Source organism: Rana temporaria, chromosome 13, assembly GCF_905171775.1.
Source record: "Rana temporaria chromosome 13, aRanTem1.1, whole genome shotgun sequence".
In the NCBI taxonomy this organism is placed as follows: domain Eukaryota; kingdom Metazoa; phylum Chordata; class Amphibia; order Anura; family Ranidae; genus Rana; species Rana temporaria.
The window spans coordinates 8,519,961-8,537,439 of record NC_053501.1 but is presented as its reverse complement, the minus strand read 5'-3'; the positions used below and the strand labels follow the sequence as shown (position 1 = coordinate 8,537,439).

Below are 17,479 nucleotides of genomic sequence, written 5' to 3'. Positions count from 1 at the left end.
AGAGTCCCTTTAAAGGAAGACTGTATATAATGCGGGCCGCCGTTGTTGAAAATGCTAGCTGCCTGGCTGATGGAATGGCTTCAATACATTTATAAGGCTCTGACTTCAGAACCAGTACACAGGTGTTCTCATATCTCTCACATCACATACTGGTCTGTGCCAGGGACATTAGAGTGCAAGCTCCTCTGGTGCAGAGACTCATGTGATTGGCTCAGTGTTCTCTGTACAGCGTGATGGAATATATCAGAGCTATATAAATGTATAATAATAGTGTGTAAATGTGGGGGGGGGAGGGGACAGTAGAGTGTAAGCTCCTCTGGTGTAGACTGATGTGATTGGCTCGGTGTTCTCTGTACAACACTACTGTATATGTCAGAGCTATATAAATGTATAATAGTGTGCGAGTGTGATGGGGACATTAAAGTGTAAGCTCCTTTGGTACAAAGACTGATCTGCCTGACTCAGAGTTCTCTGTACAGCACTATGGAATATGTCGGAGCTATATAAATGTATAATAATAATATGTGACTGTGCGGGGACATTCGAGTGTAAGCTCCTCTGGTGCAGAGACTGATGTGAGTGGTTCAGTGTGTGTGTGTGTGTGTGTTTGTTTTTTTTTTTTTTTTTTACAGCAGTGTGGTATATGTCAGAGCTATATATATATTATTATTATTATTATTATACATGTATATAGCTCTGACATATACCACACTGCTGTACAGAGAATACTGAGCCATTAACACCAGTCTCTGCAGAGGAGCTTACACTCAAATGTCCCCTCCCCCCTACATCACACACTATTATTATTATTATTATTATTATTATTATTATTATTATTATTGATTGTGTTACTGTGGTGGATTTGAGTGTAAGCTCTTCTGGTGCAGAGACTGGTGTCACTGGCCCAGTGTTCTCTGTACATCACTGCGGTATATATCAGAGCTATATAAATGTTTATTATTATTATTATACAGTCATATAGCTCTGACATATACCACAGTGCTGTACAGAGAACACTGGGCCAGTCAATGCAGTCTCTGCACCAGAGGAGCTTACACTCTAATGTCCCGTCCCCCCTACATCACACACTATTATTATTATTATTATTATTGATTGTGTTACTGTGGTGGATTAGAGTGTGAGCTCTTCTGGTGCAGAGACTGGTGTAACTGGCCCAGTGTTCTCTGTACATCACTGCGGTATATGTCAGAGCTATATAAATGTATAATATTATTATTGATTGTGTTACTGTGGTGGGTTAGAGTGTAAGCTCCTTTGGTATGACTGGCTCTGTGCTCTCTGTACAGCACTATGGAATATGTCAGAGCTATATAAATGTATAATATTAGTATGTGATTATGGGGGGACATTAGGGTGTACATTTTAAAATCTTGCAAATATACAGCTCATTTATTTAAAACATATTTACATATATACAAAAATAAATAAAATGAATATATACTGTTCATAAACAAGCTTACATCTGTCAAAAAAAAGAAAAGAGCGATATAAATATATAATAATAATATTAATAGTGTGAGAATGTGGAGGGGACATTAGAGTGTAAGCTCCTCTGGTGCAGAGACTGATGTGACTGGGTTAGTGTTCTCTGTACAACACTGCAGTATATGTTAGAGCTATATACATGTATAATAATAGTGTGTAAATGTGGGGGGCGGCATTAGAATGTAAGCTCCTCTGTTGTAGAGACAGGCCTATTGTTCTCTGTACAACACTGGTATATATAAAAATTGGGGGATATTTATTATAGCAAAAAGTATTGCTTTTTAATTTTTTTTCAAAATTGTCGCTCTTCCTATTTTTTTTTTTTTTTTTTCCCGCTACAAAAAAAAAAAAAACGCAGACGTGATCAAATACCACCAAAAGAAAGCTCTATTTGTGGGGGAAAAAAAGGACATCAATATTGTTTGGGAGCCACGCCGCACGACCGCGCAATTGTCAGTTAAAGCGACGCAGTGCCGAATCGCAAAAAAAGTGCTCTACTCTTTGGCCAGCCAAATGGTCCGGGGCTCAAGTGGTTAGAGTGTAAAATGACTGATCTGAATAGCTCTGTGTGTTCTTTGTACAGCACTGTGGTAGTTGTCAGAACTATATAAATGTAAAATAATAATCGTGTGATTTTTTTTATTTTTTTTGGTGGGGACATTAGAGTGTAAGCTCCTCTGGTGCAGAGACTGATGTGACTGGCTCGGTGTTCTCTGTACAGCGCTATGGTATAGGTCAGAGCTATATAAATATATAATAATAGAATGTGAAATGACTGATCTGAATGGCTCACTGATCTCTGTACAGCGCTGCAGTATATGTCAGAACTATATAAATGTAAAATAATAATAATCGTGTGATTTTTGGGGGGGGCATTAGAGTGTGAGCTCCTGTGGTGCAGACACTCATATGACCGGCTCAGTGTTCTCTGTACAGCACTGCAGTATATGTCAGAACTATATAAATGTACAATATAAATACTTGTGTGATTTTTGGGGGGGACATTAGAGTGTAAGCTCCTGTGGTGCAGACACTGATATGACTGGCTCTGAGTGTTGTTTGTACCACACCCTGGAATATGTCGGCGCTATCTAAATGATAAAGGGACAGATCTGGTCCCTGCAATGTTTGGGAAGGAGGTGTAGCGGAGAACGTTTTTCATAATAATTGGGTCAATCTTTTGAAGCGCTCGGCTGATATTTCAGCACAACAGACGATATGCAAATGTGCCGAGAAACAGGAATTTCTTCCAGGAAAACGTGGAGGAGAACGCTCCTATTACCCCCTCCCCCCAAGGGATACCCGGGCACTTGGATGCCTGTAGCACTCGGTGGGGTTCTTCATTAGTAAGCCTGTCTTGAGCGATCTTTAGGGTTGGCATGGGTGATCTGTGGGAAATGCTAGTTTCCTGGCTGCTGTGATGACCCACTTCTGGTTCTAATGTAGTACAAGTATGAAGATTTGAGAAGTAAGGCGGCTGTCGCACTCTAGCAGAGCTTCTTGGGTTTCATTTTTTTTATATATTTTTTTTCTTTTAAGCATTTTTGCAGACATTTCTTATTTTCATTATTTTTAGCCAATGGGACGCTGTTGACTAGTGAAAAAATACCCGCAATAGGCACATTTTTTTTTTTTTTGTGCATTCTTATTGAAGTCTATTGGAAGCGCTGCAGGGGGAAGCCAGGGCATTAGGGACAACCTCCGCTGCATGGGGTGATTAGGGTGTGCCCAGGCTCACCTATCACACCCTGTGCACACAGCTATGGGAAGAACTGTGCCCTTCGCTGGTAAAAGTAAGCAAAGGGCCCATAGGTGTGCGCAGCCTATTGCATTAGGGTGTGCACCCCAAAGCCCAAACACACACTACCGATCACTCACGATGTTCATTCAGAAAGGGAAGGGGCTTGTAAATTACATATTTACTGGCCCCTTCCCCCACTTCTAAAACATTCCAAGAGCAACAGCTGATAGGAGAGGAGGGAAGCTGGCAGTGCTGTGGGGGAAAGATGGGAGCCAGGGCAGTAGGGGGAATGTGTGCCTGGGCACACCTGGCACACCCTGTGCGCAAGCCTTTGGAGAGGACTGGCCTAGAGTGAATGAAAATCGCCAAATTTTGCATTGTCGCCAGAACAGGAATAGAGGGAAATTCTTTCAGTGGGGACACTAGTCCTGGTGACAACAATAGGGTTCCTCTTCTGATTCTTTTTTTTTTTTGGAGAGATTTCCTCACTTCCTGTTTTGGCTATGAGACAGGAAGTGGAGGTAAATCTCTTAAATGGGACACGGATGGCGAAAAAATAAACTGTCAGAGGTTATAACCCTCCCTTACTCTATCCAAAATGAAAAAAAAAAAAAAAAAATTGTTTGGCCTTTAGCTCTACTTAAACTTTTATTTTTTTTCTCTAGTTTTGATGAAGTAGGATATGATTGGAGCCCGTTTTGCTGCCTGCATGTCATTGGGGGGGATTTTTATTTTATTTTCCATTCTCTCCTTAAATATCCCATATTACAATAGAAATCATTAGACACTTAGGGGCAGATCCACAAAGCGAGTACGCCGGTGTATCTACTGATATGCCGGCGTACTTTCAAATTTCCCGCGTCGTATCTTTAGTTTGAATCCTCAAACCAAGATACGACGGCATCTGCGTTAGATCCGACGGCGTAGGGCTTCGTACGCCTTCAGATCTTAGATGCAATACTTTGGCGCCCGCTGGGTGGAGTTTGCGTCGTTTTCCGCGTTGGGTATGCAAATTAGCGAATTACGACGATCCACGAACGTACGCGCGGCTGTCGCATTTTCTAACGTCGTCTCTAGTCGGCTTTTTCCGGCGTATAGTTAAAGCTGCTATTTTGCGACGTATAGTTAGACTTGCCATGTTAAGTATGGCCGTCGTTCCCACGTCAAAATTTGAATTTTATTTTTTTTGCGTAAGTCGTCCGTGAATAGGGATGGACGTAACTCACGTCTAAGTTCAAAAAATGACGCTGCGACGTCATTTCGCGCAAAAAATGATCGCTGCGACGTCATTTCGCGCAAAGCACTGGCAGGAAATTTTAAAACGGAGCATGCGCATTTCAATCGGCGTGGGGACGTGCTTCATTTAAATGAATCACGCCCCCTACCCGCCGATTTGAATTACGCGCCGAGAGATGCACTACGCTGCCGTAACTTACGGCGCAAATTCTTTGAGGATTCGAAAGAGTGCCAGGTAAGGTACGGCGGCGTATCGTATCTCTGATACGCTGCGGCTATGTACATGTACGTGGATCTGCCCCTTAGGTTCCATTTACCATAACCATATAATAGGAGGTCAAACCGAAACATTTTTCAATTTGAATGCAATCAGACTGGCCCTTGTACTACATAGTTGAAGGTAAATCTAAAGAACATTGAATAAGAAAATTGTATGGTGTATGGCCAGCTTAAGGGACTTTCTCGTGCATAGGGCAGGCCACTGAAACAAACGAATGACACCACCAGGCGTCTGCTAAAGGCAGCGCGTTTCTCTGCGTGTCAGGAAAGCGTGCGACTTTCTGTGCATTCTCGACACACCAAATACTGAACCCATGCTTGATCTAATGCTGATTGTACAGTTTGATTGCAATGTGTGTGGTGACCTCTAGGGCACTTATATGGGATCAAACCCTATTGCTAGGGATGCCACATCTGTTCTTACAACGTCCCTGCGTTTTGTGCAGAGTCGCTCCTCCATCGTCTGATGTTTCACCTTGAAGCTCAGGGCTGTTGGATGATCGCAGTCCCCCGATATCGAATGCTGCTCATGTCCTCTGACCCAGGAATTGTCCGTCTCCAGAGATTTATTCTACACACAGGTGAGGTCAGGAGTCTATCTGACGGCTCCGCCTTTAATAGAAAGTCAATAATTTGGAGTATCTTTATCTGAATGACTTCTGTCCTAGGGGTCAACTGGAGCGCGCGCCGCGATCAATACCGCGATCGGAATGTTCTCTGTACAGCTCGGCTTAGGCACGCTGGAGATCCTGACTTTCTTTTTCTTCATTTTATTCTCTTTTTTTATTTCCCTTTTTTTTATATATAGAATTCATTCTACTTTATGTATCGGCCATCACCTCTCCGTCTGTGTGCCGTCTCCTTTATCTCTACAGCCGGCCGTACACCAGTAAGAATGTTCACGCCATTTTCTAACCGTTCATAAAAGTCAAATTCACATTCGTTATTCACTGCAGTGCCAAGAAAATTCAAAGGAGAAGAATGTATTTTTTTTTTTTATTTTTTTTTAGATGAACAAATTACTAAAGTGATTGTCATTCGGGAAAGTCCTTCACTCCAAAGTTAAAAGCAAACAAAATGGTGAAGAACTTTCCAAAGTCATTCATCACGCCAGCGAAGGGACTGAGAATTCTCATACAAATGATCATTTGAAAATCTACGAGTGTATAAGATCTCTTCTCTTCTCCTTCTCTCTCTTCTTCCTTTATTTGTTTGTTTATTTCCTTTTTTTTTTTCTCTCCTCTTCATTCCCCCCTTCTTTTATTTTTTATTTTTTTTTCCTTCTCTCATCTATCCTTCCTTTTTTTTATTTTTTTTTAATGTCCTCTTCCCTTGTCTTGTACTGTCTTCATATGTGTTTTTTTTTTCTCTCTTTCTCTTTCTCTTTTTCTCTTTCTCTTTCTCTTTCTCTTTCTCTCTTTCTCCTTCCTTCTCTGCTCTTTTTTGTTTTCTCTCTCTCTTTTTTTCCCCCCCTCTTCTCTCCTTCTTTCCCCCCCCTCTACTCTCCTTCTTTCCCCCCCTCTTCTCTCCTTCTTTTTCCCCCCTTTTCACTCTTTTTTTTTCCCTCTTCTTCTCTCCTTCTTTCTTTTTTTCCCTCTTCTTCTCTCCTTCTTTCTTTTTTTTCCCTCTTCTTCTCTCCTTCTTTTTTTTTTTCCCTCTTCTTCTCTCCTTCTTTTTATTCCCCCTCTTCTCTCCTTCTTTTTTTCCCCCTCTTCTCTCCTTCTTTTTTTTCCCTCTTCTTCTCTCCTTTTTTTTCCCTCCTTTTCACTCCTTCTTTTTTTTTTTTTTTCTCCTCTTCTCTCCTTCTTTTTTTTCCCCCCTCTTCTCTCCTTCTTCCCCCCCCCCTCTTCTCGCCGCCTTCTTTCCCCCCCCCCCTCTTCTCTCCTTTTTTTCCCCCCTCTTCTCTCCTTTTTTTCCCCCCTCTTCTCTCCTTCTTTTTTTTCCCCCTCTTCTCTCCTTCTTTTTTTTCCCCCTCTTCTCTCCTTCTTTTTTTTCCCCCTCTTCTCTCCTTCTTTTTTTCCCCCTCTTCTCTCCTTCTTTTTTTCCCCCTCTTCTCTCCTTTTCCCCCTCTTCTCTCCTTCTTTCCCCTCTTCTCTCCTTCTTTCCCCTCTTCTCTCCTTTTCCCCCTCTTCTCTCCTTTTCCCCCTCTTCTCTCTTCTCTCCTTTTTTTTTTTCCCCCTCTTCTCTCCTTCTTTTTTTTTTTTCCCCCCTTCTCTCCTTTTTTTTTTTTTCCCTCTTCTTTCCTTTTTTTTTTTTTCCTCTTCTCTCCTTTTTTTTTTTTTTTTCCCCCTCTTCTCTCCTTTTTTTTTTTTTTTCCCTCTTCTCTCCTTTTTTTTTTTTTTCCCTCTTCTCTCCTTTTTTTTTTTTTTTTTCCCTCTTCTCTCCTTTTTTTTTTTTTTTTTCTCTTTTTTTTTTTTTTTTTTTTTTTTTTTCCTTCTTTTTTTCTTTTTTTTTTTTTCTTTTTTTTTTTTTTTTTTTTTTCCCTCTTCTCTCCTTTTTTTTTTTTTTCCCTCTTCTCTCCTTTTTTTTTTTTCCCTCTTCTTCTCTCCTTTTTTTTATTTTTCTCTTCTCTCCTTTTCCCCCTCTTCTCTCCTTATTCCCACCCCCCCTCTTCTCTCCTTTTTTTTTTTTTTTTTTTTTTTTCTTCTCGCGTCTCCCTTTTCTCTCCGCTTTTTTTTCTCTTTTTTTTTTTTTTTTTAATTTTTTTTTCTTCCAGTGTTAATTAATTTGGAGACTGTATAAAGATTTGCCCCATGATATCTCATCTCATGTTCTTCCTCCTACCCCAACAAATGTCATGGCTCTCAATGAAGACTTTTAGGGGGGCACTAGTAAAGAAAGAGAAATCACTTTTTTTTTTTTTTCTTGGGGGGGATATCTTGCCTCTGTCATTGTGGTAGCTCCTCGGTATCGGCTAAAGCTTCAATGACAAATTGTAGTTTTTTTAACTCAATAATTCTTATAAAATTGATCCCGGGGTTCTAAACGATTTTCTCTGCCCCAGAGGGCTGAAAGATGAGGGGGTTCGATGTGATGGAATGACGTAGTGTGGGGGGCGCAGAGATTGGGGGGGGGGTGTACTTCCACAGACTTTCACATCATTTATCCGACGCTTAACTTGAGTGTGTCGGCAGCCGGGGAGATTGTTATTCGGGGTCTGCGGCTTGTGGAGAGCCCTAATAGAACTGGAGTGCCTCTTCACGGCTGAGAGCCAATCATTGTACATATTGAGAATAAATAGGCCACATTTCTGGCAGATTAGGACCGGTTAGATCCATTATCCTCACAGACGGCAACGCAGCTTCACATTGCACCAGTAAGACTCTTAGAGGACCTCTGCCAACAATGAGTGGAAGAACGGGGGGCTGCCATGCTGGCAGGTTTGTTTTTCACTGGCTGGAGAGCTGCAGACCGATGATCTGTTCTTATGGCTGGAGAGCTGCAGACCGATGATCTGTTTTTATGGCTGGAGAGCTGCAGACCGATGATCTGTTTTTATGGCTGGATGTTTTAAATCTCTGCAGAAGATTAACATTTAGGAAGAGTAAATCCAATGTTGAGAGCTTACATTGGCGCGTGTTTTTAGGACTCTGCTCCTTTCTCCAACTCTCCTCTCCTGAAATACTCTGCTCTGCTGGAGGACTCTGCTCCTTCCTCTATAACTCTCCTCTCCTGATATACTCTGCTGGAGGACTCTGCTCCTTCCTCTATAACTCTCCTCTCCTGAAATACTCTGCTGGAGGACTCTGCTCCTTCCTCTGTAACTCTCCTCTCCTGAAATACTCTGCAGTGCTGGAGGACTCTGCTCCTTGCTCTATAACTCTCCTCTCCTGAAATACTCTGCTCTGCTGGAGGACTCTGCTCCTTCCTCCATAACTCTCCTCTCCTGAAATACTCTGCTCTGCTGGAGGACTCTGCTCCTTCCTTCCTTCCTCTATAACTCTCCTCTCCTGAGATGCTCTGCTGGAGGACTCTGCTCCTTCCTCTATAACTCTTCTCTCCTGAGATACTCTGCAGTGCTGGAGGACTCTGCTCCTTTTGAACTGATGGTACCTGGGCCCGGTAAAGGAGGGTTGGCTATACTGCCTTTATCAGCAGCCCTGCCCAGATCATGCACACTGAAGTATTTACAGATTCTGAACCAGTAAACGCACTTTCAAACTGACTCTGATTCACTGCTGTGTGTGTAGGCACTGTGGAGAAATTCATCTTCAGAGTTCATAATACAGGCACTTAAGTCTTACCTTTTTTTCATATTATGTTCTATTGCTGCAGAGCCTTGCCAGCCTTCTGATGTAAAGTCGCAGAAGTTTTTTCTACTCTATTAGAAACCAACTAAAACCCCAGTTTTAGAGTCTGTTGTGATTCACACTTGTGCAACTTGTCATGCGGCTTTTTGTCCAAAGCCGCATGACAAGTCGCAGCCCATGTATTTCAATAGGAGCCATTCAAAGACTTAAAGTCACAGCGACTTAAAGAATGGTCCCTGCACTACTTGTATGCAACTTTCATGAGACTAGAGTGTCATGGACTGCAATGTAAACTCTCAAAAGTCGCATGAAAGTTGCATCCTAATGTTACCAGTGCAGCGGTTGTACAACATTCAAAGTCACCTCCAATTTGCACCCATCCAAAGTTGCATCAAAGTTGCAATAGAAGTCGCACGACTATGGAGTTGAACAAGTGTGAATGGAGCGTACACCTGTTCCAAGTCTGAACACATCTTTTCATGAATCCAAGTTGGGAATTTCCTCAAAATCGATTTGGAGAGCCGTGTTTACCAAAGTCCTTTTTTAAATTTCAGGTCATGTGACCGCCTTGTATTCGCACGCACAACAATCGCACAAGCAGTTCTTGGGATGGCTACGTCACAGACTTCAGAAGGAAAGTCATGCATGTGCTCACACGCCGCAGGGTCTCCTCCCGAGGAATGGCAGGTCAGGGTCTCCTCCCGAGGAATGGCAGGTCAGGGCAGCGTCTCCTCCCGAGGAATGGCAGGTCAGGGCAGCGTCTCCTCCCGAGGAATGGCAGGTCAGGGCAGCGTCTCCTCCCGAGGAATGGCAGGTCAGGGCAGCGTCTCCTCCCGAGGAATGGCAGGTCAGGGCAGCGTCTCCTCCCGAGGAATGGCAGGTCAGGGCAGCGTCTCCTCCCGAGGAATGGCAGGTCAGGGCAGAGTCTCCTCCCGAGGAATGGCAGGTCAGGGCAGAGTCTCCTCCCGAGGAATGGCAGGTCAGGGCAGAGTCTCCTCCCGAGGAATGGCAGGTCAGGGCAGAGTCTCCTCCCGAGGAATGGCAGGTCAGGGCAGAGTCTCCTCCCGAGAACTTGAGAAGACCTGTGATGGGAGGGTTTTTAGGGGGGGCGGTGACAGCATGCTGCCTAGCAGGGATGGACTGGCCATTGGGACTACAGGGAGTTTCCCGGTGGGCCGATGGCTCAGTGGGCAGGCTTCAGTGACAGCGGACCGCTGCCCCCTCCGCTCCTCTGTTTCTCCCTCCCCGCAGAGCTCACCTCTTCTCCCTCCCGCAGCGCTCACCTGGGGGGGAACAGAGAATCAGGGGGAGGAGCAGGGACGACGACAGAGGAGCACGGGGGAGGGGACAGACAGCTGACTCAACAGCTATGGCCTGGGAGTTTCTCACTTATGACTAATCTTGTCCCATAAGGGGGGGGGGGGCACCAAACTGATTTTTTGCCCCGGGTGAAATAATGTCTAGCTTCCCCACTGGTACTGCCTATAAGAGTACCAGTACCAGCCGTTCTACTCTAATAAATTAGAACGGCTAGTGAAGGGGGGGGGGGGGGGGGGTGCGGGAGTTATCCGGCCACCATGGGAGAGACATATCAAAGTGGGCCAGTCTGGATGAAGTCCAGGGCCAAATTTTTGTCCCAGTCCAGCCCTGCTGCCTAGGTTGTGATCATCCTGAGATCATCTACTGCAGAAAATGCACTAATTGGTATTTGTGAGCCCAGGTGTATAAATCTGGGCTTTCCAAACCCATGGGTCAGATGGTGCTCTTTGTATGACATTATCCAACCCACTGACACCAATGATGGGGCACTATTTCTTTCACTGACCCCAATGATGGGGCGCTATACCTCCCGCTGACCCCAATGATGGGGCGCTATACCTCCCGCTGACCCCAATGATGGGGCGCTATACCTCCCGCTGACCCCAATGATGGGGCGCTATACCTCCCGCTGACCCCAATGATGGGGCGCTATACCTCCCGCTGACCCCAATGATGGGGCGCTATACCTCCCGCTGACCCCAATGATGGGGCGCTATTCCTGCCGCTGACCCCAATGATGGGGCGCTATTCCTGCCGCTGACCCCAATGATGGGGCGCTATTCCTGCCGCTGACCCCAATGACCCCACTATTCCTCCCACCGATACAAATGATGGGGTACTATTCATAATGATCAATCTTCTGCTGCACCTGCAGGGCTCTAATGAGGAAAGTGACAGGGTCTGCATGCCTTTAGACGTGATCTCCTTATTGGGAGTATCTCACCAAAGGAGATGCCTGAAATCTGACTTGTACCTTAGTGCAGACTTCTGGGAAAATCGCACAAGCAGAAAAAGGACATATCTGGGGGGGGGGGGGGGCATTCTGTATCCCATCTGTGTAAAGAACGCCTCCAGGTGGCCATGTTGCATTTTGCATAAAATTACAGAGCTGCAGATTAAAAAGGAAATGTCATTTGTAATCGATTACAATATGACTTGTGTCGTAATTGTATATACTAGATTATTTGTTTTTTTGCAATTATTTTTCCACGAAAGTAGAGTTACCTTTTAAATCTACCAACCATAATGTTTTGCATGGGCTTTCTTGATTGGGTGTAAATATATTGGGGCAGATGGACAGAGCGAGTACGCCGGCGTATCTACTGATACGCCGGCGTACTTTCAAATTTCCTGCGTCGTATCTTTAGTTTGAATCCTCAAACCAAGATACAACGGCATCTGGGTAAGATCCGACAGGCGTGCGGCTTCGGATCTTAGATGCAATACTTCGGCGTCCGCTTGGTGGAGTTCTCGTCTTTTTCCGCGTCGAGTATGCAAATTGGCTATTTTCGACGATCCACGAACATACGCGCGGCCGTCATTCTCTTACGTCGTCTCTAGTCGGCTTTTTCCGGCGTATAGTTAAAGCTACTGTTTTGCGGTGTATCGTTAGACTTGCCATGTTAAGTATGGCCGTCGTTCCCGCGTTTGATTTGAATTTTTTTTTTCGTTTGCGTAATTCGTCCGTGGTGAATCGGGATGGACGTAATTTACGTCCACGTCAAAACAATGACGTCCTTGCGACGTCATTTAGCGCAAAGCACGGCGGGAAATTTCGGAACGGAGCATGCGCAGTTCGATTGGCGCGGGGACGCGCTTCATTTAAATGAAACACGCCCCCCTACTCGCCGATTTGAATTAGGCGCCCTTACGCTGCAAGAGATGGACTACGCCGCCGTAACTTGCAGCGCAAATTCTTTGTGGATTCAAAGCTGCCAAAAGTAAGTTACAGCGGCGTAGCGTATCTCCCATACGCTGCGCCCTTCTAATTGTATGTGGATCTGCCCCATTGGGTTTAACAAAACCACATAATATGAGAATCTAGTTAAACGATCCAGAGTTGATTGTAAGGTCAGATTGTAACGTGTATGGTGACCCCGCGGTGTTTTTATATCTAATGTATTGTGTCCTTCTTTGTGTTTCAGAGTATCGGCAAAGGGTCCTTGTGGTGTATAGACCCAGAATACAGGCAGAACCTGATCCAAGCCTTGAAAAAGACCCCCTACCATCCCTACTCCCACGTCTTCAACACCCCTCCCACCTCTCCTCAGGCATATCAAAGGTAAGGCCATCGCTCGGCGTCTCCGTGTGTTGCCGCGATTGGCGCTGTATGGGTCACGCACTAATATACCGATATTTTTAAACTCACCTACCGCCGCCTCTGCTTTTTTGCTGAGCTTTCTCTTCTGCTTCCATGTCCAGTTATAAAAGTTGTTCCAAAATGTTGTCTGATCCCATCCAATGCGACTCCCTTCCATGCTGGACTAGCAGCCTCTGGAGATTTGTGTTTAGCCGTTGCCATGGCAGCGACCAGTTCAGTTTGAACAGTTGAACCGGTTTTGCTGTGGTTACGCCGTGTTTGTTTGTTTGGAGAATTTGCTATGGAGGCAAATCTGCTCTATGATCTGTGTTACTTTTATTATTGTTTTTAGATCTTGTAGTTCTCACTCTGTGACCTTTGGTACTTTTTCCTTTTTCTTTTTTTTTTTTTTTTTTTATTTAGATCTTGTAGTTTATTACACTATGATTTTTGTTAATTTTTCCTATTTATTTATTTATTTATTTATTTATTTATTTATTTAGATCTTGTAGTTCTTACTCTGTGACCTTTTGTTACTTTTTTCCTTTTTTTTTTTTTTTAGATCTTGTAGTTATTACGCTATGATTTTTGCTACTTTTTGTTACTTTTATCACTAGTTTTGATCTTGTAATTATTACTCTGTGATCTTTGTTACTTTCATCACTTTTATTAGAGCTTTTATTACTCTATGATCTTTGATACTTTGATACTTTTAGCACTATTTTTAGATCTTGTAGTTCTCACTCTGTGACCTTTGTTACTTTTTTCCTTTTTTTTTTTATTTAGATCTTGTCGTTTATTACACTATGATTTTTGTTACTTTTTCCTTTTTATTTAGATCTTGTAGTTCTTACTCTGTGACCTTTGTTACTTTCCTTCTTTTTTTTTTTTAGATCTTGTAGTTATTGCGCTATCATTTTTGCTACTTTTGATACTTTTATCACTAGTATAGATCTTGTAATTATTACACTGTGACCTTTTGTTACTTGTTTTCCCTTTTTTTTATTTTATTTATTTAGATCTTGTAGTTATTTATTACGCTATGATTTTTGCTACTTTTGTTACTTTTATCACTAGTTTGGATCTTGTAATTATTAATCTGTGATCTTTGTTACTTTCATCACTTTTATTAGAGCTTTTATTACTCTATGATCTTTGCTACTTTGATACTTTTAGCACTATTTTTAGATCTTGTAATTTATTACTTTATGAACTTTGCTGCTTTGGTATTTATTTATATTTATGGTTGAACTAGATGGACTTGTGTCTTTTCAACCTGACTATGTAACTATGTTAGTTGTATCACTATTTTTAGATTTTACAAGTGTTAGGGCCCTTTCACACGGGGCGGATCAGTAATGATCCGCCTCCGTGTGTGCGTAAGCTCAGCGGGGATCCTCCGTAAAATCCCCGCTGAGCCATCGGCTGACAGGGCGGTCCCCGCACACCGTGCAGGGACCGCCCTGTCTTTTCTCCGCTCTCCCCTATGGGGGGATCGGATGAACACGGACCGTGTGTCCGTGTTCATCCGATCCGCAGACGAAAGAAAAAATAGGATCTTCTTCCGTCCGCAAATGCGGATCTTTGCGGAGGCGGGTGATTACGGGATTTACATCTGCAATCACATAGGGACCAATGTATGTCCCGTTTTCATGCGCAAACGGATGGATGAAAATGCGGACATAAGGTCCGCACATGTGAAAGGGGCCTTACTCTATGATCTTTGCTACTTTGTTACTTTTATCACTATTTTTAGATCTTGTAAATACTTTATGAACTTTGCTACATAGTTACTTTTATCACTATTCTTAGATTTTGTAGTTAATACTCTATGATTTTTGTTACTTTTATCACTAATTTTAGATCTTGTAAGTGTATTACTTTATGATCTTTGCTACTTTGTTATTTATTTGCGGTTGAACTAAATGGACTTTTGTCTTTTTTTCATCCTGAGTAACTATGTAACTGTTGCTTGTATCACTATTTTTATATTTTGTAATTGTTACTCTGATCTTTGCTACTTTGTTACTTTTATCACTATTTTTAGATTTTGTAATTGTTACTCTGATCTTTGCTACTTTGTTACTTGTATCACTATTTTTAGATCTTGTAATTCTTACTTTATGAACTTTGCTACTTGGTTATTTTTATCACAATTTTTAGATCTTGTCGTTATTACTCTGATACGTGCTACTGTGTTACATTTCAAGATCTAAAATTGGTGATAAAAGTAATAAAAGTAGCAGAGATCATAAAGTAATACATTTCAAGATCTAAAATTAGTGATAAAAGTATTACTTTATGATCTCTGCTACTTTTATCACTATTTTAGATCTTGTAATAATTACTCTATGATCTTTGTTACGTTTCACTACTGTTGGAGCTTTTATTTCTATGATCTCTGCTACTTTGTCACTTTTATCACTATTTTTAGATCTTGTAATTTTATTACTTTATGATCTTTGCTACTTTTATTTATATTTATGGTTGAACCAGATGGACTTATGTCTTTTTTCAACCTAATTGTGTTACTTGTATCATTATTTTTAGATTGTGTAAGTGTTACTCTATGATCTTTGCTACTTTGTTACCTTTTATCAGTATTTTTAGATCTTGTAGTTATTACTCTCTGATTTTTGCTACTTTGTTACTTTTATCACTAGTATTTTTAGATCTTGTCATTATTACTTTATGATTTTTTCTGCATTTATTACTATTTTCACCATTTTAGATCTTGTAATAATTACTCTCTGATCTTTGCTACTTTGTTACTTTTATCACTATTTTCAGGTCTTGTAATTATTACTCTATGATCTTTGCTACTGTGTTTATTTATGATTGATCTAGATGGACTGTCTTTTTTCAACCTGACTAACTATGTTACTTGTATCACTATTTTTAGATTTTGTAATTGTTACTCTATGTTCTTTGCTACTTTTTTACTTTTTATCACTACTTTTTGATCTTCTAGTGCAGGGGTCTCCATACTTTTCAAGCAAAGGGCCAGTTTTTTGTCTTTCAGACCTCTGGGGGGCCGGATTCTGACCAGCGGGGGTAGAAAATGCCCCAAGGGCTGAGTATCGGTGAGAATAAACACGGCCCCAGTGTTGGTGGGCAGTATGAGGAGGAATAATGCTCCATCATTGATATTAGTGGAAGAAATAGTGCCCCATTGTTGGTGTCATTATGAGGAATAGTGCCTCATATCGTTGGGAGCATTACTGCCCCAAGGGCCAGATGAAGGCTAGCAAAGGGCCACATCCGGCCCTCGGGTCGCAGTTTGAAGACCCCTGTTCTAGTGTAAGCCACAAATGCATTTTTTTTTTTTTTTTTTTTTTCCGGCTGAACAGAAAAAAAAAAGGAACTGATTTCACTGTCCACCCAGTCGAGGTGGATAAAGGAATCCTTGACACCGAGACATTGTATTTTTAGAGCAGGGACACTCCGCTGTCAGAATTTACTGCTTGTCTCACCTATTGGCTGCTGAAAAAAATTCCCGCCATGCCAGAGCGGACAAGCATGGATTGAAATTTGGCTGGTCCCTGCTGAACCCGACGAATTTCAATCCATCTATGGCTGGCTTAAAGCTCAGTTCACACTACTACGATGCGACTTTGATGTGACTTACCGTGTGACTTCGATGCAACTTTGTGTGTACTGTGGGTTCAAACCGCACTGTAAATCGCATCCAAAGTAGTGCAGGAACCTTTTTTCCAAAATTGCACCGTGCTGAGTTGCATTGATTAGAAGGGGCACCATTGGAAACAATGAGATTTCCCTTGTCTTGTGATTCTGTGCCGCTTAGGTTGCATTAAAAGTCGCAATAGTGTGAACCGGGACTTGCTCTATAGTCTTTGTTATATTTATTATTGTTTTTTGATATTCCAGTGTTACTCTATGATCTTTGTTACTTTTATCACTGTTTTTAGATCTCCTAGGGTTACCCCTTTCTACCGCTTCATTGTTTTGTGCCTGATGGCGGGATTTGTGAATTAATTTACTTTTTTATTTTTATTTTTTGGGCTTTTGTATCTTGTATAATTTTATACGGTAATTTTTTTTTTATGTTTATCCAATTAACTTAAAGGGAAATTTTACCAAGAACAACTTTAATAAAATAATGTTCTTTAGCAAGGCACATACATCCCACATTAGTGGAAGCTTCGCTTTATATATATATATATATATATTTTATATAAGAAAATATATATATATATATATATATATATATATATATATATATATATATATATATATATATATATATATATATATATATATATATATATATATATATATATATATATATATATATATATATATATATATATATATATATATATGAAAAGGATTATCATTATGTACAATATACATACACAATAAATAAATACACACACACAATTTTTTTATATATATATATATATAAAATATATTTTTTTATATAATATATATACAGTGAGGAAAATAAGTATTTGAACACCCTGCTATTTTGCAAGTTCCCCCACTTGGAAATCATGGAGGGGTCTGAAATTGTTATGGTAGGTGCATGTCCACTGTGAGAGACCTAATAAAAAAAAAAAATCCAGAAATCACAATGTATGATTTTTTTAACTATTTATTTGTATGATACAGCTGCAAATAAGTATTTGAACACCTGAGAAAATCAATGTTAATATTTGGTACAGTAGCCTTTGTTTGCAATTACAGAGGTCAAACGTTTCTTGTAGTTTTTCACCAGCTTTGCACACACTGGAGGAGGGATTTTGGCCCACTCCTCTACGCAGATCTTCTCTAGATCAGTCAGGTTTCTGGGCTGTCGCTGAGAAACACGGAGTTTGAGCTCCCTCC

General features: G+C 41.5%; 1 protein-coding gene across 4 annotated transcripts in view; it reads left to right on the top strand.

Moving 5' to 3' along the window:
* Window positions 1–17,479, top strand: part of FOXN3 (forkhead box N3) — a 223,233-nt gene that overhangs the window by 116,727 nt on the left and 89,027 nt on the right. For all 4 annotated transcript variants that reach the window (XM_040333129.1, XM_040333133.1, XM_040333131.1 and 1 more), the window contains exon 3: window positions 12,477–12,613. In XM_040333129.1, coding sequence (XP_040189063.1) covers window positions 12,477–12,613 — 137 coding nt within the window. The remainder of the gene's footprint in view (window positions 1–12,476; window positions 12,614–17,479) is intronic.